Source organism: Lithohypha guttulata (assembly GCF_036872675.1).
Source record: "Lithohypha guttulata strain CCFEE 5908 chromosome Unknown scaffold_3, whole genome shotgun sequence".
Classification (NCBI taxonomy): Eukaryota; Fungi; Ascomycota; class Eurotiomycetes; order Chaetothyriales; family Trichomeriaceae; genus Lithohypha; species Lithohypha guttulata.
The window spans coordinates 103,613-129,462 of NW_027042752.1; the positions used below are offsets into that span (position 1 = coordinate 103,613).

At 49.5% G+C, this 25,850-nt stretch overlaps 9 protein-coding genes across 9 annotated transcripts; 7 read left to right on the plus strand and 2 right to left on the minus strand.

Annotated features, from left to right (window-relative positions):
- Positions 1 to 107: 107 nt before the first annotated feature.
- Positions 108 to 4,283, minus strand: ADE6 (phosphoribosylformylglycinamidine synthase; the record flags this gene model as incomplete). Its single annotated transcript, XM_064898164.1, has 1 exon — positions 108 to 4,283. The coding sequence occupies one exon, from the start codon at positions 4,281 to 4,283 to the stop codon at positions 108 to 110; it is 4,176 nt and encodes a 1,391-aa protein (XP_064754121.1).
- A 525-nt stretch (positions 4,284 to 4,808) lies between these two features.
- HGT3_1 (Ribulose bisphosphate carboxylase large chain) lies at positions 4,809 to 5,550 on the plus strand (the record flags this gene model as incomplete). Its single annotated transcript, XM_064898165.1, has 2 exons — positions 4,809 to 4,843; positions 4,869 to 5,550. The coding sequence occupies 2 exons, from the start codon at positions 4,809 to 4,811 to the stop codon at positions 5,548 to 5,550; spliced, it is 717 nt and encodes a 238-aa protein (XP_064754122.1).
- Positions 5,551 to 5,782: 232 nt separating this feature from the next.
- Positions 5,783 to 7,365, plus strand: HGT3_2 (Ribulose bisphosphate carboxylase large chain; the record flags this gene model as incomplete). Its single annotated transcript, XM_064898166.1, has 2 exons — positions 5,783 to 6,923; positions 6,974 to 7,365. 2 exons carry the CDS (start codon positions 5,783 to 5,785, stop codon positions 7,363 to 7,365), a joined length of 1,533 nt encoding a protein of 510 aa, XP_064754123.1.
- Positions 7,366 to 8,238: 873 nt separating this feature from the next.
- On the plus strand, positions 8,239 to 10,692 carry LTR64_003817 (uncharacterized protein; the record flags this gene model as incomplete). The annotated part of the gene is made up of 2 exons (XM_064898167.1): positions 8,239 to 8,381; positions 8,472 to 10,692. 2 exons carry the CDS (start codon positions 8,239 to 8,241, stop codon positions 10,690 to 10,692), a joined length of 2,364 nt encoding a protein of 787 aa, XP_064754124.1.
- A 3,611-nt stretch (positions 10,693 to 14,303) lies between these two features.
- Positions 14,304 to 17,735, plus strand: SYG1 (Xenotropic and polytropic retrovirus receptor 1; the record flags this gene model as incomplete). Its single annotated transcript, XM_064898168.1, has 1 exon — positions 14,304 to 17,735. One exon carries the CDS (start codon positions 14,304 to 14,306, stop codon positions 17,733 to 17,735), a length of 3,432 nt encoding a protein of 1,143 aa, XP_064754125.1.
- Positions 17,736 to 18,525: 790 nt separating this feature from the next.
- On the plus strand, positions 18,526 to 19,356 carry LTR64_003819 (uncharacterized protein; the record flags this gene model as incomplete). The annotated part of the gene is made up of 2 exons (XM_064898169.1): positions 18,526 to 18,892; positions 18,947 to 19,356. The coding sequence occupies 2 exons, from the start codon at positions 18,526 to 18,528 to the stop codon at positions 19,354 to 19,356; spliced, it is 777 nt and encodes a 258-aa protein (XP_064754126.1).
- Positions 19,357 to 19,908: 552 nt separating this feature from the next.
- On the plus strand, positions 19,909 to 20,820 carry LTR64_003820 (uncharacterized protein; the record flags this gene model as incomplete). Its single annotated transcript, XM_064898170.1, has 2 exons — positions 19,909 to 20,693; positions 20,802 to 20,820. The coding sequence occupies 2 exons, from the start codon at positions 19,909 to 19,911 to the stop codon at positions 20,818 to 20,820; spliced, it is 804 nt and encodes a 267-aa protein (XP_064754127.1).
- A 405-nt stretch (positions 20,821 to 21,225) lies between these two features.
- Positions 21,226 to 22,622, minus strand: OPI1 (transcriptional regulator opi1; the record flags this gene model as incomplete). The annotated part of the gene is made up of 2 exons (XM_064898171.1): positions 21,226 to 22,358; positions 22,409 to 22,622. The coding sequence occupies 2 exons, from the start codon at positions 22,620 to 22,622 to the stop codon at positions 21,226 to 21,228; spliced, it is 1,347 nt and encodes a 448-aa protein (XP_064754128.1).
- Positions 22,623 to 24,048: 1,426 nt separating this feature from the next.
- Positions 24,049 to 25,776, plus strand: LTR64_003822 (uncharacterized protein; the record flags this gene model as incomplete). The annotated part of the gene is made up of 1 exon (XM_064898172.1): positions 24,049 to 25,776. One exon carries the CDS (start codon positions 24,049 to 24,051, stop codon positions 25,774 to 25,776), a length of 1,728 nt encoding a protein of 575 aa, XP_064754129.1.
- Between the last annotated feature and the right edge of the window lie 74 nt (positions 25,777 to 25,850).

Sequence of the window (25,850 nt, forward strand, 5' to 3'; positions counted from 1 at the left end):
TTGTCACGAATCTGCTCCTTATTCTGCTGTCAATCTTTGTATTGTGTGAAGAGCTTCTTCACGCATGCTCTACCAACCGCAACGCACTCTTTCAACAGCACATACTTTTAACCACACCACCCCCTAGCACTCCTAAACAACCTCATCCAAGCACCTCCATACTCGATGAATTCCTCCCGCCTCGATTCCGGCACATAACTCCCCGCCGCAGCACCAAGAACCGTCCTCTCAGGATGTGGCATCAGCGCCAGTACTCGCCCATCCTTACTTCTGACACCAGCAATTCCGTCCGGCGAACCATTCGGGTTGAAAGGATATTTCTGCGTCGGCTTCAAGGTGTTGTTATCGACGTATCGTAACGGCGCTAGACCGCTACGTACGAACTCCGACGCGAGCTGCTCATTCTGTGCTGCTAGGGAGGCTTTTGAGGATGAGGCTAGGGTCGATTGTGGGATGTTGCAGATGAAGCTGGCGCGGCCTTCGCCGTGCGCTGTTGCGATTGGGAGGGCAGAGGTGTGCATCCCGTTCAGGAACACGGAAGGTGAGAGGGCTGGTGAGTCGGTTGTGCCGCTTGTTGCTGTAGGTGGTGGGTCTGAGACACTGACCATACACACTCGTGCCTCGTACTGCTCGCTCTCATTCCTCTCGAAACTCGGCCAGGTTTCCGCGCCAGGAATAAGAGTTTTGAGCTTCGAGAGGACCTGGCAGCCGTTGCAGACGCCTAGCGTGAACGTGTCCGCTCGTTTGAAGAACGCTTCAAACTCGGATTTTGTGGGTGGGTGGAATAAGATAGATTTGGCCCAGCCTTGACCTGCGCCGAGGACGTCGCCGAAACTGAATCCGCCGCAGAGGGCGAGGCCTTGAAAGGCAGAGAGGGAGGTGCGGCCGTTCATGACATCTGTCATGTGGACGTCGTAGGCTAGGAAGCCGGCTGTGTGGAAGGCGAACGCCATTTCCGCTTGGCCGTTGGTTCCTTGATCTCGGAGTATGGCTACTCGTGGCTTGGAGGCGGGACGAATATAGTTCAGGACGGTGGATGTGACTGGTGTGAGGTTGGTCTGTTTGGGATCGAAGGTGAGATGGTAAGAAAGACCGGTATCTTCGTTGTCTAGGATATTGTCGTATTCTTGGTCGGAGCAGTGCGGGTTATCCCTTAGCTTTTGCATCCAGTGACTTGTATTGGACCAAGTTTGCTGGAGGCTTGATCTCGAAGCGCGATACACCAGTTTGGCACGCCAGTAAATACTGAGGTTCTGCTTCGTCGATGAATCCTTACTAATACTGCCAACTTTGTAGATAAGGCCTGGTGGTGGCCCACATGTGGCGAAGCAAGCTTTGAACTTGGTTTCATCCGCTTTACGTACCTGGAAAACTGCACCGAGCTCTTCATTGAACAGTGTTGGTACTATATCTGCCATATCAGGCGTAGCGCAGATCGATTCGAGGGACACACTCATGCCACAACGACCAGCGAAGCACATTTCGGCAAGTGTGGAGAAGAGGCCGCCATCGCTACGATCGTGATAAGCAAGAACTAGATCCTGCTCGTGAAGCTTCTGTGTTGCATCGAAGAAGTCCTTAAAGAGGTGCACATCTCTGATATCAGGACAGTCGTTGCCAGTTTGCTTGAAAGATTGCGCTAGGATGGAACCACCCATTGACTTGTGACCGAGGCCGAGATCAACGAAGAAGAGGCTCGTCTCACCGACTTCGTTGTACCGCTTCACTTGAGGAGTCCAAGTTCTTGTCACATCAAGCACAGGTGCGAATGCTGATATCACTAGCGACAGTGGTGCTGTTACTTCTTTGCTCTCCTTAGCTGCGTTATCCTGCCATCGCATCTTCATAGACATCGAATCTTTGCCCACAGGTATCGATATTCCGAGCTCTGGACAGAGATGCATGCCAAGTGCTTCAACAGCTTCGTATATGCCTACACCTTCACCAGGATGACTGGCAGCAGACATCCAATTAGCGGACAACTTGACTTCGGTTAGCCTCTCCTTAATATGAGCAGCAGTGATGTTCATCAATGCTTCTGCGACTGCCATGCGAGCCGATGCAGCATGTGATATCAACGCTAGCATTGGCTTCTCACCCATTGCTTCAGCTTCACCCGTGCGAATGCCATGAGTTAAAGAGGTCGCGGTGACACCAACGTCAGCTAGAGGAACTGCCCAAGGCCCAACAAATTGATCGCGGGCTGTTAGTCCACCAACCGTGCGATCGCCAATTGTGATAAGGAAGGATTTAGAGCCGACAGCAGGCATCTGCAAGACTCTATTGATCGCTTGGTTCAGCAGTTCCTCAGATGATTGGCCAGGGAGGTAGGTGATAAGGCTATGGTCGAAGCTGGCTAGCTGTAAATTCCTGCTCTGTACATCTCTCACCATCTTTGGTGGCTTGCCGAAGAGCACAGACATAGGCAAATCAATCGGCCGCTGTATATTCGGGTTATTGCGATCAACCAGAACCACCCTGTTCTCAGAATTGTTCTTCTCTCCTGTGGCTTGGCCCACGATTGAGTATCTGCATCTTTCACGTTCAGCTATTGAGCGGAACTTGTTGAGACCATCGTGTGCGACTGCTAGAACGTATCGTTCTTGTGCCTCACAGCACCAAATCTCCATTGGACTCATGCTGCCGTCTGCATTGTCCACGTCACGAAGCTCGAATTTTGCACCAAGAAAACCGGCGTCCTTGATCAACTCAGGTAAAGCATTTGACAATCCACCAGCACCGACGTCGTGTATGAACAAGATTGGACTGTCCTGGCCTAGCGAAGAACAAGAATTGATGACCTCCTGAGCTCGTCGCTGCATTTCGGGGTTGCCACGCTGAACGCTAGCAAAGTCAAGGTCTACCGATCCTGTCCCAGCTGTGACACTCGAAGCAGCGCCGCCACCAAGTCCGATCAGCATGGCTGGTCCACCCATCACGATGAGATGTGCTCCAGTAGGCACAAGGTCAGGGTCTTTCAGAGCAAGTTGTGGGCGTACTGTACCAATACCACCTGCGATCATGATAGGTTTGTGATACCCTCTGACTTCTTTCTCGTTACTGTTGATGTCCACTTGGGCAAGGAATGTTCTGAAGTATCCATTGATGCATGGGCGGCCAAATTCATTGTTGAAAGCTGCGGCTCCAAGCGGTGCATTAAGCATAATATCGAGACTGCTTGCGATATGATTTGGCTTTCCATAATCGAGCTCCCATGGCTGCCGATGACCAGGTATCAAGAGATCTGACACAGTGAACCCCACTAAACCAGCTTTCGGTTTAGAACCTCTTCCGACAGCACCCTCGTCTCTTATCTCCCCGCCTGACCCAGTGGCAGCACCTGGGAACGGTGACACGGCCGTGGGATGATTGTGGGTCTCGACCTTCGCCAAGTATGGCACCATCTCATCTGTAGGAAGCCACTGGCCACTGCTTGTACTAGGGGCCCAATGTGTGCCTTTGAAGCCTTCGAGGACTGCAGCATTGTCTTCGTATGCACTCACGGTGCCTCGAGGAGTAATTCTGTGTGTGTTTCGGATCATCCCGAACAGGCTATTAACTTTTGCTTTGCCATCCACGGTCCAAGTTGCATTGAATATCTTGTGTCTACAGTGCTCTGAATTGACCTGAGCAAACATGAATAGTTCAACATCTGTCGGCTTTCGTGCAACAGGTCCATCTTTCGAGTACGCATCGGCCAGGTATTGTATCTCCGCGGCATCGAGTGCCAAACCTAAGGTTCTATTTAGTTCTTGCAAAGTCTCAAGAGGGGAAGCACCGTTCTCGCTCAAGTCGAAGCATTTCAAAGGTCTTGTTGGTAGCGTCACGAATTCCTCGACCAGATTCGGCTCGCTGGCGTATATTTTCTCTGTCATACGGTCGTGGAGAAAGTCCAGCTGCCTCGAAGTGAGGTCTGTTTGACCATCTGCCAGCTTGACTGAAATCTTGATACCTCTCTCTACCCGTCTGACGTGTCTTCGTAGACCACAGACCTGAGCAATGTTGGTAGCCTTTGAGCTCCATGGCGAGATGGTACCTGGTCTGGGCAGAACGTAATAATTCTTTGCACCTTCGATATCTTGGCCTATAGTAGTAGTAGCACCATCCGAGAGGAGATTGGTAAGCAATTCAGATGCATTTTCATCTAGATCTTGCAGCAGATCGACATAGTGGATATAGTGGCCTTTGATCTTCTCAACTTCTGCTTGAAGTGCCAGGGCTTGTTGGCGAAATTCTGAGAAAGCTTCCGAGCCTGGTAAGGCTACGATTTGGGTCGCAGACATGTCTGTCACGGCTTACGTGACTTGTGAATTTCAGAAAGCGCAACTTCCTACCTTAAAGGTTGGTGAAGCCAAGCACTTTGAGAATCCGTGTACAATTCTTCGAGGAAACACAGGACCATGTCAGTACAATGTCCTTAGTGCAAGCTGATTATCAGAGCCCCGGCTATCGAAACATATTTCTTCGATTCTCGTAGCCCAAAAGTATTCTCTGCTGCAACCCTGCGGGTGAACATTTTTGGAATGCAAAGTCGATAGCGGCACAAAAATCTTGTTAGGTTTGAGCACAAAGAATATGAACGCATTGGTACCTGAACCTCAAAAATTACACCGTAGCGGCTTCCAGGCCAGATTTAATCCCTGCAGAAAGACCATGCCGGGTTGGCATGTGCCTATTCTGTCATCTTTACACCCTGGACCCCCAGGGATGCCGCAGGAAACTGAATAATCAGTCCGTCTTTTTCGAATTGTTCCTCCTCACTCCGATCTCGTTCATGTGCCCTTTTTGCGCGTGTGCTCTGGACTCGAATGACCAATATCGAAAAAGTTGCAACCTGCTTATCGTATCCACACTCCTGCTGACCATAGCTTCGCTAAAACCCTCGATTTGATCCGTCCACGAGCTTTATCCATCACTGTGGGCATCCACCTGATCCAGCACGCGCGAACCGACTCCGGCCATTTCTGGGAGCCCACATCTGTACCCTGCTCAGGCTTGCTATCTACTATTCTTTGGATCTGCTTGCGATTTGGAGGGCTGTCCGAGACCGCCCTCACCGTCATCATTGCTTCCAAAGGCAAGTCGTCGAACCCACTCCACCGTCGACAAAGGACCAACGACGAAGACGAAGCAACAGTAGCCTTGACTTCCGCCGCAGAGGAGAAGGAGCGATCGGAAAGGCAGAGGTCGTACTCCTCGGCCACTGAGTCGGACGAATTCTCGCTCTGGAGCGATACAGGAGACATTGCTGAAGAGCTTGCCAACGATCGGGACCATCCTCATATCGAGCTTGATCCTCTCAACAGCGAGGGTCGCCCTCTCAACGCTCGTGGTCACGGTGGAGGACGAGGAAAGAAGGTCGTTTTTGAACAGCAAGACTACTCTCGAGGGGGAAAAAAGCGTTCTGGCATTGCTAAAGAGGATATAACTATACCCAGTCCTCCTTCGAGAAGGATCAGTACAGCCGAAAAGGTCCTTGCCCTCATCATGGCGCCGAGCGACCCTCAGACCGCCAGGTCCAGAGGCCTGGTAGGCAAGCCTTTGCTGTAGGTTTACGCGTGCCGTATGGTCCCCACTTACTGACCATGCTTGCCAGCTATTTCACCAGTGTATTTGTCTCGTTAGGTGTGTTTCTGTTTGGCTATGATCAGGGCGTCATGTCTGGTATTATTACGTGCGATCATCCCCCACTAAGCGACCGAGTGAAGCCATACTGACTTTCAGCAGTGGTTCATTTTTCAAAGACTATTTCAATCAGCCAACAAGAGCCGAGATAGGCACTATGGTAGCTATTCTCGAGGTCGGTGCTTTCATTTCTTCGTTGAGTGTGGGCAGAATAGGCGACATAATCGGCCGTCGTAGAACCATTCTTTACGGCTCGATTGTATTCTTTATTGGAGGCATGTGTCAAACGTTTGCCAATGGCATGCCCATGATGATGTTGGGTCGCATAATCGCTGGTCTCGGCGTGGGCGCGCTTTCCACAATCGTTCCTGTGTACCAGTCTGAGATCAGTCCGCCCCATAACCGTGGAAAGCTCGCTTGTATCGAGTTCACTGGCAATGTCTCAGGTTACGCAGCAAGTGTGTGGGTGGACTATTTCTGCAGCTATATCGACAGCGACTATGCATGGCGTGTACCCCTCCTCATGCAATGTGTGATGGGAGCACTCTTGGGTCTAGGCAGTCTCGTTATCTGTGAGTCTCCGAGGTGGCTGCTGGACAACGACCACGATGAGGAGGGCATCATCGTCATCGCAAATCTCTATGGTAAGGGCGATATCCACAATGACAAAGCACGTCAAGAATATCGTGAGATCAAGATGAATGTTCTTTTACAACGACAGGAAGGAGAACGATCTTATTCCGATATGTTCAAACGATACTACAAGCGGGTGTTCATCGCCATGTCTGCGCAAGCTTTCGCGCAACTCAACGGCATCAACGTTATCTCCTACTACGCACCTTTGGTCTTCGAATCCGCTGGTTGGCGTGGCCGACAAGCCATCCTCATGACTGGTATCAATGCATTCTCTTATCTTGCCTCGACTGTACCACCCTGGTACTTGGTTGACAAATGGGGCCGGCGACCCATCCTGTTATCGGGAGCGGTAGCCATGATCATCTCGCTATCCCTGATATCGTACTTCCTTTTTATCGATATCGCGTGGACACCAACATTGGTGGTCGTTTTTGTTATGGTTTACAACGCAGCTTTTGGTGCGAGTTGGGGGCCAATCCCTTGGTTATATCCACCTGAAATACTGCCACTAAGCATTCGAGCGAAAGGAGCAAGTTTGAGTACGGCCAGCAATTGGGCATTCAACTGGCTGGTGGGTGAAATGACACCAGTACTGCAAGAAGTGATCAAATGGCGGCTGTACCTGCTTCACGCATTTTTTTGTGCTGTCAGTTTTGTGCTTGGTAAGTGAATGTCGACATCGAAAAGAGGACGTGAGACTAATATGCTGCAGTTTGGTTCTTATACCCCGAAACAGCCAACGTTCGATTAGAAGACATGAATGCTCTATTTGGTGATGCAACAACAGCGATGCCTACTCCAGTGTCACAAGCCGAACGAGGATCATTGATGGGTATTGACTCACCTTCATCCATCGATATTCGACGAGGGTCACCACGGCCTGGACAATTCAGTGCAGACGACGCGATCCCTGGACTAGACATCGATCCTCCTGCTCTGGAAGTTGATGCTGATGGCAAGCCTATACAAAGCAGTCGTGGCAGAAGTGAGAATGGCGGAGAAGGTCTTGGTGGTTGGATTGGACGAATGGTATCCAGGACACGAAATCGTGAACGAAGTGACAGCAACCGTGGCCAGTATGGTCGTATTCAAGACGATGACTGATCTAGAAGATATAGGCGACATCTACGAACCACCTTGGATTGTAGACAATGGCATGTCGAGCGGCTGCTCGCGTTCCAACCAAATCATAGATGAGCTCCAGGGCTCACGACTTGTGCCTGCCAGTACATGCTTCTTTGTGTCGTAGCAAGATGTAGGACAGCTGGGAGTGTGTGGGGGCGAGATCTGCAAAATGTCCCAAATGGGCCAGCAGACCCAGCGGCAAGACCGTTCCGAGTTGCGGTCCTTTGTGTGACAGGCTCTGGCCAACCAGATCGGGCTAGAAATGTGCTAGCACACGGACCCAGCCACTATCGTCGTTCCCACACGCCTTGCCTGTTTCCGCGACCTTGTCATCGTAGCTGTACTATCGCCTTCGTTGTGGTGTGTTCAGTCACCACAGGTCTCTCCAGCCGGGCTTTGCACACATATCTCAAAGTCCAGCACTACATACCCAGGAGGTCGAGTTGCGAGTCGAACCTGCAGGACGGTTTCGTCATTCTTCCGGAACTCCATCCTGGCCAGGCCCACTTCGTCCATCGCAGCTGCCAGTTTCCGCGAGTGCGAACGCTGCAACGAACAGCCTCAGATCGAGGGCCCTCTGTGTTCGTGCTGAAAGATTTTTGAAGAAGCATTGAGTACGACTACTTTTTCACTCTTACCTTCAAGAGTGCTCGGGTGTCGTGGTCCGCATACCTCGATCACATTGTCACTTACAGCGCGTCTGCGGTTTGCCTGTGCAGCAGGCCTGCGCTGGCTTTCACAATGCGCAAACGCTAGCCACTGCCATCCTATGTACAAATCATCCTTGATTACGCCACAATAGGCTGGCTCGTTAGCGCAAACGGTCCTGATTGAACTGACAGTCTGGGCAGCATGTCGCAGTCTACCATATCTGCACCTTCACAAAACCAGGTACTGTCGGACTCTCAGCCTACAGACACGAGGAAACCTAGCCCATTTGCCAAGTTCGACAATCGGATAGCGGGAATCAACGATCGCGTTTTACCAAAACAACCGTATGTGATCACAATTCCTTCTGATTTTCCCTACCGAAGGCACACGACAGACCCCAATAGATGGTATATAAACACACCCTTTTCACGTAGAGAAGAGCAGCTCCAATACATGAGTCTTCTTCTACACCAGGAAGACGACGAAGCTCTGTTGAAAGTGGACGGCACCAGAATAGACGAAGAAGGACGACTACTTGTTCATGTTCCCTCCCCAAAACCGGAAGCACCCAGCAGGCCAGATACTCCCCACGACTCAGGACCTAAGAAGAAGATCAGCCTGAAGGATTACAAGACCAAGGACCGAAGTAGTGTAAACACTCCCGAGCGCAGGCCTGCAGACGATATTCGCAAGCAAGCAATCAAAAGTCACAAGGAGGAGGAGGTGCTCGTGAAGGAAGAGAAGCACCAGCAACCATCACAATCGACTTCTCAGATTGACCAGAAGCCTGAGCAAAAGTCTGAGCGGAAATCCGAGCAGAAGATAATCCCTTCAAAGGTGTCTGCTCCTGCGGTCAAGCCGGACTCCAAGCCGTCATTCGCAACGCCTACACAGCATGATCATGGTTCGCAACGTCCAGCCAAGAAGCGGAGATTGTCTGCAGAGGAAGAGAAGACACAACCTAGTCGGACCTCAACACCTGTGCTGCAAGGAGGACGTATAAAGCAGGAGACTACTGAGAAGCGATCACTACCTGCTTTACTATCACCAGACATACCTCCGTCACAGAAGTCGTCGTCCGAAAAGCCTACAACTGAGAAGGAGAAGAAGAGGAAGCAGGAGCTTCCAGTTCTCCTTTCTCCGGCATTGCCACCAGCTCTCGAAAAAGCTGTCGCAGAGTCGTCCCAGCGAAGTGATGAAGTCAGAGCAATTCTGAAATCTAGCATAGCCTCACCTGCCAGGTCGAGCGACAAGAAACATAGAGAGGTCGCCGCTAAAGAACCAAATCGTCTACGAGCAGATAGTCAGGCTTCCGCCAGACCTACTACGCCAGGCATAAAGATCTCATCACCTGTACCTAAATCTGTGAGCGCGCTGAATCAATCAAACACTTCTACAGCCAACAGCAGAACGGCTAGTCCAAAACCACGGCAGAGACATATTATTGTCCTTAAATATGGCAAGAAGAATCGCAAGCGGGTGGAAGGGCTACTCAAGTTTGCACCGAGGCAGAAAAAAGAAGCATCCACGGTTAGTGAGAAGGAGAAGGAAAGAGAGAGATCGGTCGATGTCAAAATAATGACAAAGGTGGATCCCCCGAAATCTGACAAGAAACGTGCAGCTGAATCTTCTCCGGAGATGTCTACAAAGCGAATGAAACTGGAACCACTCATCAAGACGGAGAGGCCTACCACTCCCAGGCTAGATGCTGAAGCTGCCAAACCCAAATCACTGTTCTCTACTCCTAAGAAGGATCTGAGATCAATAGCGATGCAGAGAGTGGCTTCCACCGACACGATTGAAGCAGGAACTCCAGGGCACGACAACGCTCGCAATTCCACGCCACTCACGATGTCTCACACCTCACGGCCAAAGACCTCGCCGGGTCCATCTGTATCAGGAGCACGAACCGATGAGCAGATCACGTGGAACGACATCAGCACCAAGATATTCCAACTCGGCAGACTCCTTAAGAAGGAGGGTCAAAAGCTTGCCAGTGAGAGCCAGGGGAAAGAAAAGCAGAGAGGTGTCGTGCTACTCATCGAAGCGCTACTTTGCTTTATGATCAATTCAGGGGCACTGGCTCAAGCACGACCCAATGTAGATCCTGGCTGGTCCACCATTCTCCCTTACTACACTATGGTCTTCAAGCAGTCTCAATCTTACAAACATCTCAATGGTCTTGTGGTGCAATTAGGCGGAGTCTGCCGACAGCATCTGCAGCAAGAACACGTTAGACGGCTTGCTAAAGAGATGCTGCCAGACGAAACAGTTTCGGCTCCTACACCTGGAAGTGATGGCACAACCAGGGGCGTTGACGACTTCGCGAAGAAGCAAAAAACTTTTCTTGACCTGCGAAACGAGCTTGTTTCCAATTTTCGGGATCTGAGACTGGCCTGGCTGGAGGGCTCAAAGCTACTGCCTGCGGAAACTATCGAGCAAGATTATCCCAGTACCTGGTCGAAACGTATATCGACGAAGGACTTGAGCAAGCGCAATCCGGACAAACTTAGTCCAAAAGATCTGCCCAAGGATTTTCCCATGCCGCTGGACGTCACAGCCAATGTCTTTGAAGCCTCAAATTTCGCATTGGCATTTATGCGAGAATGGGCGCTGATTGAGCAGATTGACTGGAAGACAAGGATGGAGATGTGACGGGACCGCCTGGCATGAAAGTCGTTCCTTATTTCTTTTTACATGATACCCAGCTGTGACTTACCTAGCTACCATCGTCCTAGCGGACAAAAACTCTTAACAGCACGTAAATGGATGCGAATTTTGTGTTTTCCTGCCCCTTCGCAGCTCACAGCTATGCTACTTTTCTCGACCACAATCTGTGCAGTTGCCCAAGATTGACTCAACGTCTAAGATGCTTAAATTAAGAGAACATGGTTACTATGCCACAACAAAGCTTGCAGACCCTTGTTTATTCGAGTATACCTTTTGACGAGCACGAGCAAATCGGAGTAATGAGTTCTCTTTAGCTTGGAGGCCGTATCGAAGATTTGGGATCGACGCGTGAACGCATCGAGGCACATTCGCGCCGCTAATAATTGCAGGCAAGTGACTACGCTCAACAATGCACAAATAGACATTGCTCTCGCGCTTCGCTGGTAGAAGCCTTGTATTTGTTCAGTGTGCGGCTTCACGTCTTTCCCACCGTTGCATTCCTATCGCTGTACCGCGTCTATATCTGCCATCTACTGGGCTTCCGATATAAGAGTGCTGGCCACTTCTTAGACCTCAAGTGTTCGACATGATTACATCGATCGAGCCAGCACAGCGCAAGAGTATATTGCGAGTACTGTTCATATCCCTTCTCTTGGATTTGGTAGGTGGTTATTGTGCGCGTTTGACTACTAGCTAATCACAGCAGATATCATTCACGTTCATTCTGCCTCTTTTCCCATCTCTTCTCTCCTTCTACCGAAAACTCGATGACCGTCCCAATTCTCTGCTTAATCAGATATTTCACTACTTGAATGCTTACAAACAGTCCTTCGCTATTCCAATAAACTCGAAATATGACATTGTCCTTCTAGGTGGTGCACTTGGATCGCTGTTCAGTTTGCTACAAGCGATAGCCAGCCCTCTAATCGGCAAGGCATCTGACAAGTACGGCAGGAGAACGGCATTGTTATGGAGCATGTGTGGGAACATTGCAAGTGTCGCGCTTTGGTGTGCGGCCGTCGATTTTCGGACATTCCTCCTCAGCAGGGTCGTCGGTGGTTTAAGTGAAGGAAACGTGCAGCTCGCTACTGCCATTGCAGCCGATATCAGTGACGAATCGCAAAGGGGCTCGACTATGGCTATGGTTGGAGCGTGTTTCAGCATAGCGTTCACATTCGGCCCTGCTCTAGGAGCTTGGCTTGCGAGCATTACTACTTTTTCAGCCAACCCTTTCGCCACAGCAGCTGGTTTCTCACTCGTCCTCGTTCTCGTTGAGTCACTGTACTTGTATCTTCGATTACCAGAGACAAGGCCAGTATCTACCTCTGTCGAGAGAAAGGGGACTTCTTCGAGCGCGGCCAAAGTACACACAAACGCACCTGCTCTACTTAACGTTGTTCATTTTCTCTTTCTCCTTCCTTTTTCTGGCATGGAGTTTTCTCTTCCCTTCTTAATCACATCGGTCCTCTATCCCGATCACCAATCGCCGTCGAAACTGAACGGTCGCTTGCTCGGCTTTGTTGGGTTGATTGCGTCCCTCCTTCAGGGTTCGGTCGTCCGCCGCATGCCACCACTTACTATCGTTAAGGTCGGCGTTGTCAGTTGCACGGCAGCCTTCTTTCTCCTTTCGAAAGTGGAGTCAACCACTCAGCTCTACCTAGCTGGTACGCTTTTGGCAGTTACATCAGCCACAGTCGTGACGGGCTTGAACAGTTTGGGCAGTTTCGAGGCAAAGGAGTCAAACAGGGGTGAGGTATTAGGCGCACTAAGAAGCTGGGGTCAATTTGGTCGAGCTCTGGGGCCGCTCATATTCTGCTCCATGTTCTGGTGGTTAGGCCGAGAAACAGCTTACCAGGTTGGAGGAGCATGCATGTTGGGCGTTGCTGCAATCGTGTTTAGTGCACTGAAACCACCAACGGTACAAAACGCAAAGAGCAATGACAAGACGGAAGAAAAGTTTGGTTGATTTTTTAAATTGAGAGCTGAAATGCACACACCTTCGAAAATATGATGCTACATAGTCGAAAGGCTATCAAGGCCTCTTTCCTCAAATTGCGAGGTTAATCGGACCAGCGACTCCCTCTCAAGTACAGAGGTAGCAAGCAGCCGCCATTGTGTACAAGATTGTCAAAAGCATTGCAATCCGAGGATAGTCCAATGCCATTTCCGCCATCAACGCCGACACGCCAATGAGCAGTGTTATTAGCGCAAGCAAGCAGATACAGTGGGCCATAATGATACAGAGGAGACCAGTGGCCTCGATCGTGGTGGCAGGCATATCTTCTCGACTCAATATGGTGATCGACTTGATGGGAAACAAGAAAGTGAATGCAGGCAATATGGAAGCAATACGGAACACAAGGGGACAACCAGCAATATATAGAGCATGTAGCTGCTTTGTCTAAGCAGGATTGATGAGAAGGATCAGGCCTTGTTCGTCGATACTCACAACGAAAGTATCAAAGACTAACAACAACATCTTTATTGTTCATGGTGGCATTGAACGGGCTAGTTGGGCATATTGCGTGGTCAACGGTCGGTCGTTTGCTCGGTGGGCTGCATGGCAACGACTCGTGCTAGAAGAAGAGGCAGATTCTATTCCAGCATGCTGCGATATGTATTCGAATCAACTCAACGGACACGTACACAAGAGTCGTGAGGCTGGAAGAGCTGCGTGTGTCGTGGACAACCAAACCATCCAAGCAACGAAAGAAGCACCAGTCAATGCATTGCTTTTAATGTCAACGATGAACAGGATGAATAATAGAGCATAAGGCAAGGCTGACTATACTACTACTACACGATTGCGATACCACTGCCACTTGTCTCTGCAAAAAAGTCTCCAGCACGAGTACAATCTCACCTGAAACAACAAACCACTTGGCGATCGATAGTGCAAAGCAAACCTTTGAAGAAACCTGATTTGATACACTACTTGCAGAGCCAAGATGCGGGTGGTTCTAGAGCTCATACAATGAGTTGCCGCTTGCTTGCCACGTCCTGGTCTTTCTACCGGAATACGTGTCAATCTGATGTGTGGGGTTAGTGCTCAGCGCAGTGGGAATATCGCTTGGCAACAGTTTGCTGTTCGATTTCATAAATAGAGAGAGCTGATCAAGCCTGTCGTTTTGTAGCTTCACCAAAACTCGAAATTGATTTCGTTGAACGGGGGACAAGTGAGAGTGGATTCTGGTCAAAGTACATACCTTACAAATTCTGTGGAAAGTTGATCGGCAACCCATGTTGTGTAAGGTTCCCTTTTCCTGGCAGTGCAGAGACCCACTCGTGTAGATTTCGGCTACTGGTTGCTGCCGCTAAGTTTATCGCCTAAAATTCTTCCCCAGGACGAAGCCTATCAGTATGTGTAGTGATGTATTGGTATCCACTCTCGCCGCGCTGCCATGGCTCTATAGACCTTGAAAGCCATGACTGCCACTGCGTCTTTTCCATGCAGAATCTTCCAATGAGTAGAATGCGGTCGTTTGCGTTCCTCAATGGTACGCTTCGAAGTCGACACCTCGAAAGCTAGCCTTCGGACAGTACATATTTACAGATACTCTTAACTGTTTCGACAGTATGGTAAGTAGTCAACAAACATGAAATTCGCAAAGGAACTTGAAGACGATTTGGTGCCAGAATGGCGGGCCAAGTACATCAATTATAAGCAAGGAAAGAAGAAGATCAAGGAGATTTCTAAAGCGCTTCGAAGCGCCAGTCGAACACCAAAAACCCCAGGAAAACCTCAGTTACCGCATTTCGATTCTACCGCTAGCATACCTTATACTCACTATGATTTCGAAGCAAGAGCCCAGCGAGAGGCCAATAATGGCAAGACTCCGCAAAACATGTTTGCTCAGAAGGGCCATACCAGGGCAGGTATGCAAGCTCAATATGCCAATATGCGCAAGATGAGCACAACCATGTTTTCCACTTCTCCTCCTATTCGTGCGCCAGACGCAGCAGCAGACAGTGACAGTGAGGAGGGCTCTGACTTGTCGGATGTGGAGGACGAGGAGAGCACACCACTTAAGAAGGCGGTGACTGGCAAGTCCATCACAGAAACACCAGCAAGCTATGGCAGTTTCTCTCCGCCAGGAAGGACCGATCCTACACAAAGTGCAGAAAATGCTCAACAATCTGGTCGAATGCCGAAACTAGCTCTTCCCGATCCTGCCCTAGATCCAGGTAAAGAACGAACACACACTCCACCAGGCATTCCGTTCGAGCAACAAAGATCCGCATCTGATTTCCAGAGTACACCACCATCGCAGAATGCACAGAGGCCGGAGACTAAGAAACACAATTCCCACCCTCTCTTAAGATCGATTGTACAGAGGAAGATGGATCAGAGTCAACAGGGGCCACAGGATGGAGCTCCTGCTACAAAGTTATCTGCAAGAGAGCGTTTCAAAAGAGCTTTTAGTGCGAAGCAGATCAACACGCCCGAGATGCCCTCTGTTCAACAGGAAGCTTATGTCGAACTCGACCGCAGACAAGATGATTTCTTCAGTTTCTTGGACAAGGAGCTTGATAAGGTAGAAAAGTTCTATCAGCAGAAGGAAGACGAAGCACGCGATAGACTCGGTGCATTGCGAGCCCAGCTCCATGAACACAGAGACCAAAGAGCTCGCGACATGAGGTTGGAGAGGGAAGGTCGTCTGCACCATCCGCAGCGAGAAGGACAATTCGCGGAAATACTTGCCGAAACAGATTTGCATCAAAATTCAGCGGGCAAGGACTTCCAGAACGGAGCACTGTTCAAGAAAGTCTTCAAGAACGAACCAAAGGTTGGGAAAACCAGCCGGGCCATGGAGAACATGGCCACTCCACCAGGCTCGCCTGGGACAAAAGCGCAGCAGGACAAGAAGGATTACACGAAGAAGAAGACGGACAAAGTTAATGAACGTGTTCCATACAGATTCGCCAAGCGTCGACTAAAGTTGGCCATGCAAGAATTCTATCGAGGCATGGAGTTGCTGAAGTCTTACGCCTTGCTGAACCGTACTGGCTTCCGCAAGATTAATAAGAAGTACGACAAAGCTGTGAACGCACGTCCTCCTCTACGTTACCTGAACGAGAAAGTCGCCAATGCTCATTTTGTCAAAAGCACCTTGATCGACGAATTCCTTGTCACTATTGAGGATTTGTATGCCAGGTATTTCGAGAGAGGCAACCGAAAAGTTGCTGTCAGCAAGCTGCGCTCAAGGCTTCAGCAGGGTGACCATTCACCTTCGGCCTTCCGGAACGGACTGTTCCTTGCTGCCGGAGCTGGGTTCGGAGTCGCTGGCTTATACAATGGGCTGGATATTCTATACAACGGCGATCCCGCCATCAAGACAGTTACCTCTTACTTGCTGCAGATGTATGCTGGATATTTCTTAGCACTCTTGCTCTTCCTCATGTTTGTACTGGACTGCAAGATCTGGACCATGGCTCGAATCAATTACACGTTCGTATTTGAGTACGATACACGAAGCGTACTCGACTGGCGTCAATTAGCAGAGATACCTTGCTTCTTTGCCTTCCTTCTAGGCCTCACAGTGTGGTGCAACTTTGCATTCGGCATGCACTACATGTACCATTGGTGGCCCATCGTACTCTTCGGCCTTACAGTTCTCATCATGTTTCTGCCTTACAAAATATTCTACTACCATTCGAGGGTGTGGTGGGCCTACAGCAATTATCGACTTATCTTTGCAGGGATTTTTCCTGTCGAGTTTCGAGATTTCTTCCTGGGCGATATGTACTGCAGCTTGACATATTTCATGTCACAGCTTGAAGTGTTCTTTTGTGTCTACCGGTGGAACTGGCAGAACCCGTCACGATGCAGCTCCAGTCATTCAATGCTACTTGGGTTTCTGACGACATTGCCGGCAATCTGGCGTTTTGCTCAATGCGTTCGGCGATATTTAGATTCTGGAAACAAGTTTCCACATCTTGCTAATTGTGCCAAATACATGGGTAACATATTGTACTATATGACATTGTCGTTGTACAGAATACATATAGGCACCGAGCAGAAGACGAAGTACAAGATCGCCTTCATCGTCTTTGCAGGTCTAAATGCAATCTATTGCTCTATATGGGACGTCTTCATGGATTGGAGTCTGGGCAATTTCTTTGTAAAGCACCGAGGACTGCGTGGCACGCTGGCCTTCCGAAAACAATGGGTCTACTGGCTGGCGATTCTTGAGAATACTGTCTTGCGCCACCAATGGATATTCTATGCTGTATTCGCCGAGGATTTGCAGCACAGCTCTGCTGTGAGCTTTTTCGTCGCTCTTGCCGAAGTCGGCCGAAGAGGAATCTGGACGCTTTTCCGCGTTGAGAATGAACACACTAATAATGTCAAGCAGTTCAGAGCATCACGAGATATCCCATTACCTTATTCGCTGAATGTTTCACCCAAGGCAGAGGGACAGGAACAAGACAGTCCTAAGGTTCGCCGCAGAAAAGCTGACAAGGACGATGGTACTCCGCAAACACAAGGGCGAGATTCAGGCACTGCCACTGGCGCAGAGACAGACCTCGAGCGTCAAAGTACAAATGATTCTAGTTCTACGTTGCGGTCGAGGATGACCACTACTCCAGCTCTTCGGGCACTACACCGTGTTGGCACTGTCATTGCCGCGGCGCATGCTCAAGACTTCCAGAAGAAGAAACGACTCGAGCTCGGAACCTCACCTGACGATACACCTATGGTAAATAGAGGCAGGCAGTACGACAGCGAGGACGACGATGACGAAGAGGACGACAAACACGATATTGAAGGGTCCGAGTTTGACGACACAGAGGCTGCCGAGTACAAGAACAGATCTCGAGGTCAAGACAATGATCAAGACAAGGAGAACGCACAGCGTGAATCGGATGACGGTGGCGAAGGGAGTTCAGGCGAGAGTCATACGCACGAGCATACAGAAGATGTTGACATCGAGAACAAGGATGATGTTGATGAGGCCAGAGAGCTTGCGATAAAATATCGAGCTGATGAAGGTCTACGAGGAAGCTCTTCGAGTAAAGACAAGTAGTAGTTTGAAGTTTTTAGCCGACGTATAGAGCAACCGTTGTCTTTTGAATATATTGATCTTGTTACCTATAACACTACGTATTCTTTTTCTCCTTGCAATGGTACGCTTTCCACATACGATCTGTATGTCGTTAAACTGCTCGAATATTCATACAGTTGCGAAAATTAATCGTAGTCGCGAAATAATCCGAGTTCAATTCTCCACCAAATTGTTTGAGCAAAGGCCAGGGCGACCATGATAATAAAATTGCATCGGGTTTTTTCCTTTTCGAACATCGGAGCTATTACCACACCATTCAATTCTCTTACTTGTGAACCTGTCACGGAAACACCACAGCGACCACGAAAGAACATGCCTTTCCTTTGTCACAAAGGCTTAGGTTATCGCAAAACACGGAACAACTTGGCCTTAATCATCTGCGCGCACACCATCCAGTCAGAATCACAATATTGCGAATCTATGTCTTAAACTTCTTTGCCTCTGCCTTACCAGCAGAAACGCGGCACAATACTTGTGTTTGGAGATACAACTTGTGTTGAGCATAGTCGAAGACATCTCGGCATTGGTTTAAGGATGGTATTGTTGTGCTGAGTCTTTAGTGACAACAAGTCTTAGCCATGTCGAAGCTATATTGGAGTGCTGTAGGGCTACGATGGCTACATATTCACGGTTGTCAGTGTGGTGGTAGTCTTCAAGCAAGCACACCACACAGTAAAGACGAGAAGAAACGATTCAGCATACAGAAACTCGCACCACCAGCACCCAGTACTTTTAGCTCAACACGCTCAAGATGTGGTTCCCAGGATCGTCCAAGACCTCTTCATCATTGCGTGATGCATTTTGGACCTTTGTGAGAACATATTCCTTCCCGACAGATAACTGGTGCAGCATTGCAGGCCGCAAATTCGAGAAGACGAGGCAATTCTCTATTGCCGAAGCAGGCTTCGACCTCGATATCATTGAAACCGACGAGGAAGAAAAAGTAAGGCTCGCATTTTGTCAGCTTGCCCTCGGCTACCAATTCCGAAATTCAAAACTTCTGGCGGAGGCTCTAAATATATGCTGCGACGCCAATATGCGACTCGCACAAATTGGGGATGAAGTCCAGGGTCTTCTACTGTGTGAGGAGGCATATTGGTCGGGTGTGCTGACCAATGGTAAGGCTAAAAGTTGCACAAGTATACCATTAGTGACTGACTTCAATTTCATAGGTGAGATTGAGCACAATGTGAAGCAGATAGTCGGAAACAATAACTACCAGACATATGTGGCGTACGAACACGGTCTTGACAACTACATGTACCTCCGCAAGGTCTCCTTGCCAGGCCACCATGAAGACCATAACTCGAAGCGTACTACCAAAGGGCCACGATACAAGACTCGAATCGAAGTGAGATCAAAGTGTGTTGCTGACACATTAGAAGCAATACTTGGTGCGGTCTACCTGGATAGTGGCAGCGCTTGGAGAGAAAATTGCTTGCAGGTTATGGCAAAGTTCAAACTTGACATGAAGGCTTGTATCACTGCACAGGTTTTCAAGGAGGAAACCCCTCTGACATATATAACCCATATTGCTTGTATGAAGAAGCTAGCCAAGGAGATAAATCCCGCCGGGTACTAGCACGAGATGTGCAGCTTCAAGAGCAAATTGACCTCCACTGGCGCGTGCCGCTGGCAGCAAGCATTGGCCAGGCGGTTGATAACCTAACGCTTGAATGTTTGGGAAATTGAAAATAGGCTTATATATGAGCAACACCTGTGATAAGATGTTTTTCCCCAAAAATTCCTTTTGTGATGGACCTGAGCATAGTCTGTGCCTCCATGCACGAGAGTTTCCTTCCATTGATCTTCCATCTACTGACAACTGCCTCACGCTAACCCACCAAGATGAGTACTTGCTCAATCCTATGGTCTTCACCTCAGTTTGGGGTTGCCGGTTGGGGTGCAAAACGTGTAGTGCGAATCTGCCTTAGAGAACCATAGTTTGCTAAACCTGCTCGAGGACCTGCACATATGAAAAGGTATATATTCAGCATGACTATGCCCAAACCCTGCCACAATTGCTCTCGTAAAGTTGGTGGTAGAATCAACGTGCCACACACAGCTTCAGAACACTTACTAGCATCCAGTAAACTGCGCCTTGTGATAGCCGTCACCACAGCTATAATCCACGATGCCTCCACACGTCACATTCGCTGACACAACAATCTCTTCCTCTTCCACTCTCGCATCAGAGCCCACTCAATCCACAGCGTTGACCACACCAGCCTCATCACTAGCATGGCTGGACGTCGCTTGCCCACGCCTCACACGTCCGATCCGGATACCGTTGCCGCTACCCCACAAGCGACGCTTCAACCACCCAGAGCCTCCCTTCGGCTGGGCAGACGCAGACGCCGAGCACAGACGTTATGATGCCGCCAAGACGAGGCGGAATGCAACTACCACCATCACCACTTCTCCAACATCCTCAACATCGTCATCAGCATCAACATCAATATCTTCACTCGTCACAGCTCCCCAATGCCTCAACTCCAATCCAAACCCTTCTACTCGCCACGTAACATTCGCACCAAGCACCCTCGACCTCGCCCGCGCCCAAAAACGCCGCCGCGAACGCCTCCTCGACGCAATGGGCTTTCCGCCTCTCTCGCGCTCTCCTCTCCCTCCGGAGCGCAACATCCTGGACCCCCGAAGCATATTCGGCAACATGTTCGAGATCGCGGAGAAATTCGCCTCGGAAGAAGCTGAATTCTTACAAAAACAACAAGAAGAACAGTACGACGATTACTCTTACCCAACCTGGCAGCATTTCGAGGATGCTAGGGTTATGTTGACGACGGACTATGCGTCGTCACGGAGCAACAGCGCCGACGAAAACGACTTCGATAACCCGTATGAGCCTGAGGTGTGGGAGACGCCGAGTCAGAGGGAGGCGAGGATCCAGTGGCAGTTGAGGTTTGTGATGCATTGTATGAGTAGAGATTGTGAGGTGCGTTGGAGGAGGAGGTTTTCGATGAGGTGGAAGCAGGTTGGAGTGAGGTGTTGGTATTGTGTTGTGGATAGGGTGTTGGGGAGGAGATAAATGGGAGGGGTGGAGGTCTGGTGTATTGGTTAGTGAATGGATTGGTCAATAGTGAACAGCTTCAAGAGTTCAAGTTCTGTCTGGACGACCTTCACCATTGAGCAAGTTTGTATCGGCAACGTTGCTTCTCTTTGAAGTTAGTAGCCAGGCCGTAAAAACGCAGCTTGGGTTGGTTGTATTCCTGAGGATTAAGACGTGTAGAGAACTTCGAGTAACATAAATCACTAGCCCGACATTCTTTCAATAACAGTTTTAGCTCGCTCGTCAATCGAACTTAGCAATATAAACACATTCGTTACTTCAACACTCGGTCCGACAGTCATCAATCGTAAGTCCTTCGTCATATGTATAGCAGACACTCGGCTGTTGAGTGCAGATCTCGAAAAGCGTCGAACAGTAATAATATTACATCTCCATCTTGACATCAGAATCGTGTCCGACAGTTTCGCTTCGTTCTCGCGCAGGCTCCTGAGTCGCCGACTTCTCAGCATTCTCGTGTGGCTGTACCTGTCGCCGTCCACGACCAAGCTTTTCGATCCAATCCTCAGCACTGACAAGAGTGTCGTTCACTACTCTGGTCACTTGATTCATCATGTCGAGACCCTCCTGAGCTAGGACGATGGCTCGGTTGGCATTGTTGGTTGCCGCATCGTGGTTCTCTTCGTCGCTCGATCGCGAGGCGATTGTGAACCTTTGTGGCAGGGAGACGAGGTGCTGGTGCACGAGGCGACGCGCATTCTCTGGCAAGGCACCACCAGCATATGTGGAAACAACTTGTACGACTTGCTTCAAGGTCGCTAATACGTCGGCTTTTACTGCAGCAATCCTTGCGTGCAGAGCGTGGTCTTCGCTGTCATCGATGGTAAGGTTTGACACAGACATAGGTTGAGCCATATGAGACGGCCGATGCTCCCATTGCTGGAGCAGGTCTTTTAAACTAGCTACGGCACCACCAAGTCGACCGTTGGCCCAGCGCAACCAGCCCAGACAATATTTGAGACTTCTGATGCTTTCCTCGCTCATGGCGACGCCAAGACCGCTTGTGGTAATAATTAGCTGCTGGCGCCAGCCTACTCCAGGGTGATGTTCGCGGGAAAGGACCAAATGTTCTGAATATGGTGGAGATCTATCGCCTGCACTATAAGCAGGAAGCTGCTCGCCTCTAGCGAGATCTGCTTGCCTGACTACACCATCGGAACTGATTTCAAGGACTGCTTTTTCAATGTCTGGCGTTGCTTGCGGTCCATTCCTTGGGTCTCTCTTCGGCTGCAGGGCCCACCTTGCAACACTTTCGACACCAGATATCCTTGCGGTCGTCCTAGCTAATGGTAAACCAACATTCCTTTCAGTCCATTCACCGCCTGGAGTATACTGTTGAGCTGTCTTGTAAACCGAGATTGAGCCATTTATGACAGACGCGGCCAGGGGGTATTGTGAAGTGATCAAAGATAGGAGAGGCTCTGGCTCGTTGCCGTTGAAAGAGCTTCGTGTCTGGACGTGATTGGGTGGAGGCTGGTGTAATCGGGGAGAATGTACATCTGAGGTTTTCAGTCAGTCACAGCACACGACAAGCTAAGGCTGTCGATACCTTGTTGCAAACTCTTTAGGGTTTCAGCTGCCTCCAAATCGTCTGCGGACAGTCCCGACAGCACACTTGCAGCTCGTTGTGTTCTCGCGTCACGACTCTCGACGTCCATCACGTCAACTTTTGCTCTCCCAAACGACCTCCGATCGACATTGTCCGGAGGAAAAGGCGGAGGCGGAGGCGGAGGGTAAGGAGGAACTGCGTGTTGCGCTTCCATAGCTGCTACAGCAGCCGATGCTGTAAGTAGCAGTTCTGTTGTCCCAGACTTGAAACTAAAGCGTTTGTATTCAGAAGGTGTTTTGTAGCACTCTCAGCTCGTTACATGGCGTTCTCGTCGCTCGAAATGTTTCTAGGAGTATCGCTGGGATACCACATACGCAGACCGACAATTTCGAATTGCGGTCCTTACAATTCAGGCGAGCAGTATCGAGAAAATGGTGAGGTGAGAGGGCTTTGTGCTAGCCGAGCACGTGAAAACGAGTGAACGGTCAGGGGACGTCTGAAAAAGAGCCGAGTAAGAAAGCTGCGCAAAGAATGCATGTGGGAGACAAGACACAGAATGAGGCACCATACCATGACATCGATTTCCTGACAGTCACATGCGCCGCTCAAAGTAGGGTCGTGCACTTTGCTTGAGCAAGCCACAAGCTTCAGGTGAACATCCCCGATTGGTGTGCACAAGAAGGTGGATGTTCACTGGCCGCAGAATGGGTGTCGTTAAAAAGGGTTTCAACGTGCGATTTCCGCGTTCCTGGTGCAAGCATGTGCCTAGGTTTAAAAAGGATCGAGTTACACATGGAAATTGCTTGGCACGTCGATGACCATTTCTAGGATCATCGCAATCGGCAATTTGTTGCATCGCTTTCGTGAATCAATTGGGATGGCGCAAAGAAGACACGTGAACAGATTCCTCAGGCACAACAATAATTCAGAGACATGAGAGAACCACCGGTTACCTGCTGCAAGACCAGAAAGTCAGTAACCAGGTATGTGGAGATTCAATTGCCCAGTCAAGGTCTCACATGCTGATTGCAACTACTTATTAGTACTGGGACAATTGACAGTACTGCACGATGTGCCTTCATGCATATTGTTGACGGGAGCAGCGAGGCAGATTTGCAAACCACCACAACAAAAATTGAAGTGTGAGAGATTCAATAACCATCTCGAGAACTCAGGCACAGGTCATAGCGGCTTGCGCATCTGTCACCCGTAGCAGCTCTGTTTGAGCCTGCTCATACCTTTACTCAAGGTCAGATGGTTACATAGTAAGCTGCTATCTTAGAAGCAGAAATGGCGATTTCGGTATACCGACGTTGTATACATCGCGTGTGACTGCAACATACTGTTGTCAGCACTTGAGCAGCTTGAACAGCAATATTCACAGATTGCAGCTCAACTCTTCATTTGACGAGAGATACACTCTACACCGTCGGCCAAATCTCCGAGATCACCTTCGAAGTATGGTGGAAAGCAGTGCGGAGGTACGCTACTGAATCGACCAATCCGACCTATGCATCTGTCCGAGGCAATCGTCACAGCGCTTGCAGCGCTCGATTTCCCCAGAATCTTGTATCGAATTGCGAATACGCGATCATTGACCTGCCCTATGCCTATACCGCTCGATACTTGTTCCTTGGACCATGAATTACAATGAGCTTGGCACAGACGACCATGGGCCAGCACATAGCAGTGATACGGAAAAGCTCAACATAGATAGAGGACAGGATGGGTCAATCCTCCAGCCGCTTCCTGAGGTGTCGTCTGAAACAACAAATGCCAGCACTATAATTCCGGAAATTGAATATGTCTACCTGAACTTCAATACCAAGATTGCGACTCGACCTGTGTTTACCGACGGGAGTGTGAAGGATTATCCACCATGTCCAGAGCTAAAGGAATACGACAATCCTTTTACCTGGTCAAGAACTCGAAAGAATCTGATGACCTGGGTCTCATGTGCTACAAATATGACTGCTGCATACGCAGCTGGCTCATACGCTTCTCCCGAAGCTCAATTAACCCAGCTATGGGGTATATCAAGGGTAGCATACAATGTCGGAATCACGATCTTCACTGCTGGTTTCGGAGTTGCACCTATGGTCTTGGCGCCTTTTTCAGAAATAAATGGTAGACGACCTGTCTTCATCGCTACTGGACTGCTCTTCGTAATCTGTCAGTTAGGCTGCTCCTTGACCAATTCTTATAGCGGCATGCTAGCTGCACGTCTGTTTGCCGGTATAGGTGGCTCGACATTCTCGACCATGGTTGGTGGTATACTAGCAGATATCTGGGTATCTTCGGAGCGAAACACTCCCATGGTCCTCTTCACAGGCGCCACTTTGTTCGGTACAGGACTTGGTCCACTTGTGAGTGGCTTCGTTGCTCAGAGATTGTTGTGGAGATGGGTGTTCTATATCCAGATCATAACATCAGGTGTCCTTGTCGGCCTAGTTACCATATTCTTTAAAGAGACCAGAGGGCCGATTCTGTTATCCAGAAAAGCCCGAGCTTTGAACAAATGGTTCGAAAAGCTCGAATCCTGTGGTGCAATTGGCATGGAGAACCCAGACACCTCTTCGACGACGTCATTCAGTGATAAGTTACACGAACCAAAAGTCCTGCGAATAAGGTACAAAGTACTGGCGGCGGAACAGCGAGCGTCAATTTGGAAGATGATCTCGGTCTCACTCACATTACCCGCACGTCTGCTCTTCACGGAACCAATCCTCATGTGTTTCAGCTTGTGGATATCATTCTCATGGGCTGTTCTCTATCTTCAGTTTGGTGCTATACCTCTTGTGTACGAGACCAACCACGGCTTCAATCTGGAGGAGACTGGTGCAATCTTTTCGGCCGTCTGCATCGGCGGCATCTTATCCACAGTATTGAGTATCTACCAAGACAAGTGGGCTGTCAGAAGATACGGTAGCAGGTTCACTGGCAGTCCTGAGGGAAGATTATGGTTCACTTGCGCAGAAGGATTGCTGATGCCACTGGGTATGTTCTTCTTTGGATGGACATGCTATAGCTCTATCCACTGGATTGTTCCTACCTTGGGCATTGTGGCCGTCACTATGGGTATCTTCTCAATATTTCTAGCAACTTTCAATTACACGGCGGACTGCTACCAGACATACGCAAGTTCTGCGTTAGCTGCGTCCGGTATCTGTCGGAATTTTTTGGGTGGCAGCTTTCCCCTGGTAACGGTACAGATGTTTCAAGGCATGGGGTTTCAAGGTGCCAGTAGTCTTTTAGGAGGTATTGCACTGCTTCTTGCATTGGGGCCTGGGCTATTAATTTGGTATGGACCAAAGATCAGACTGAAATCAAAGGTTACTCGGCAGTTTGTTGCACATGATAAGACATAGAGTCTATAGACCTGAATTGAAACTGGGACGTGTGACTGTCTTGCTGAAACAATTTTGAGGACGGGGTGAATTCG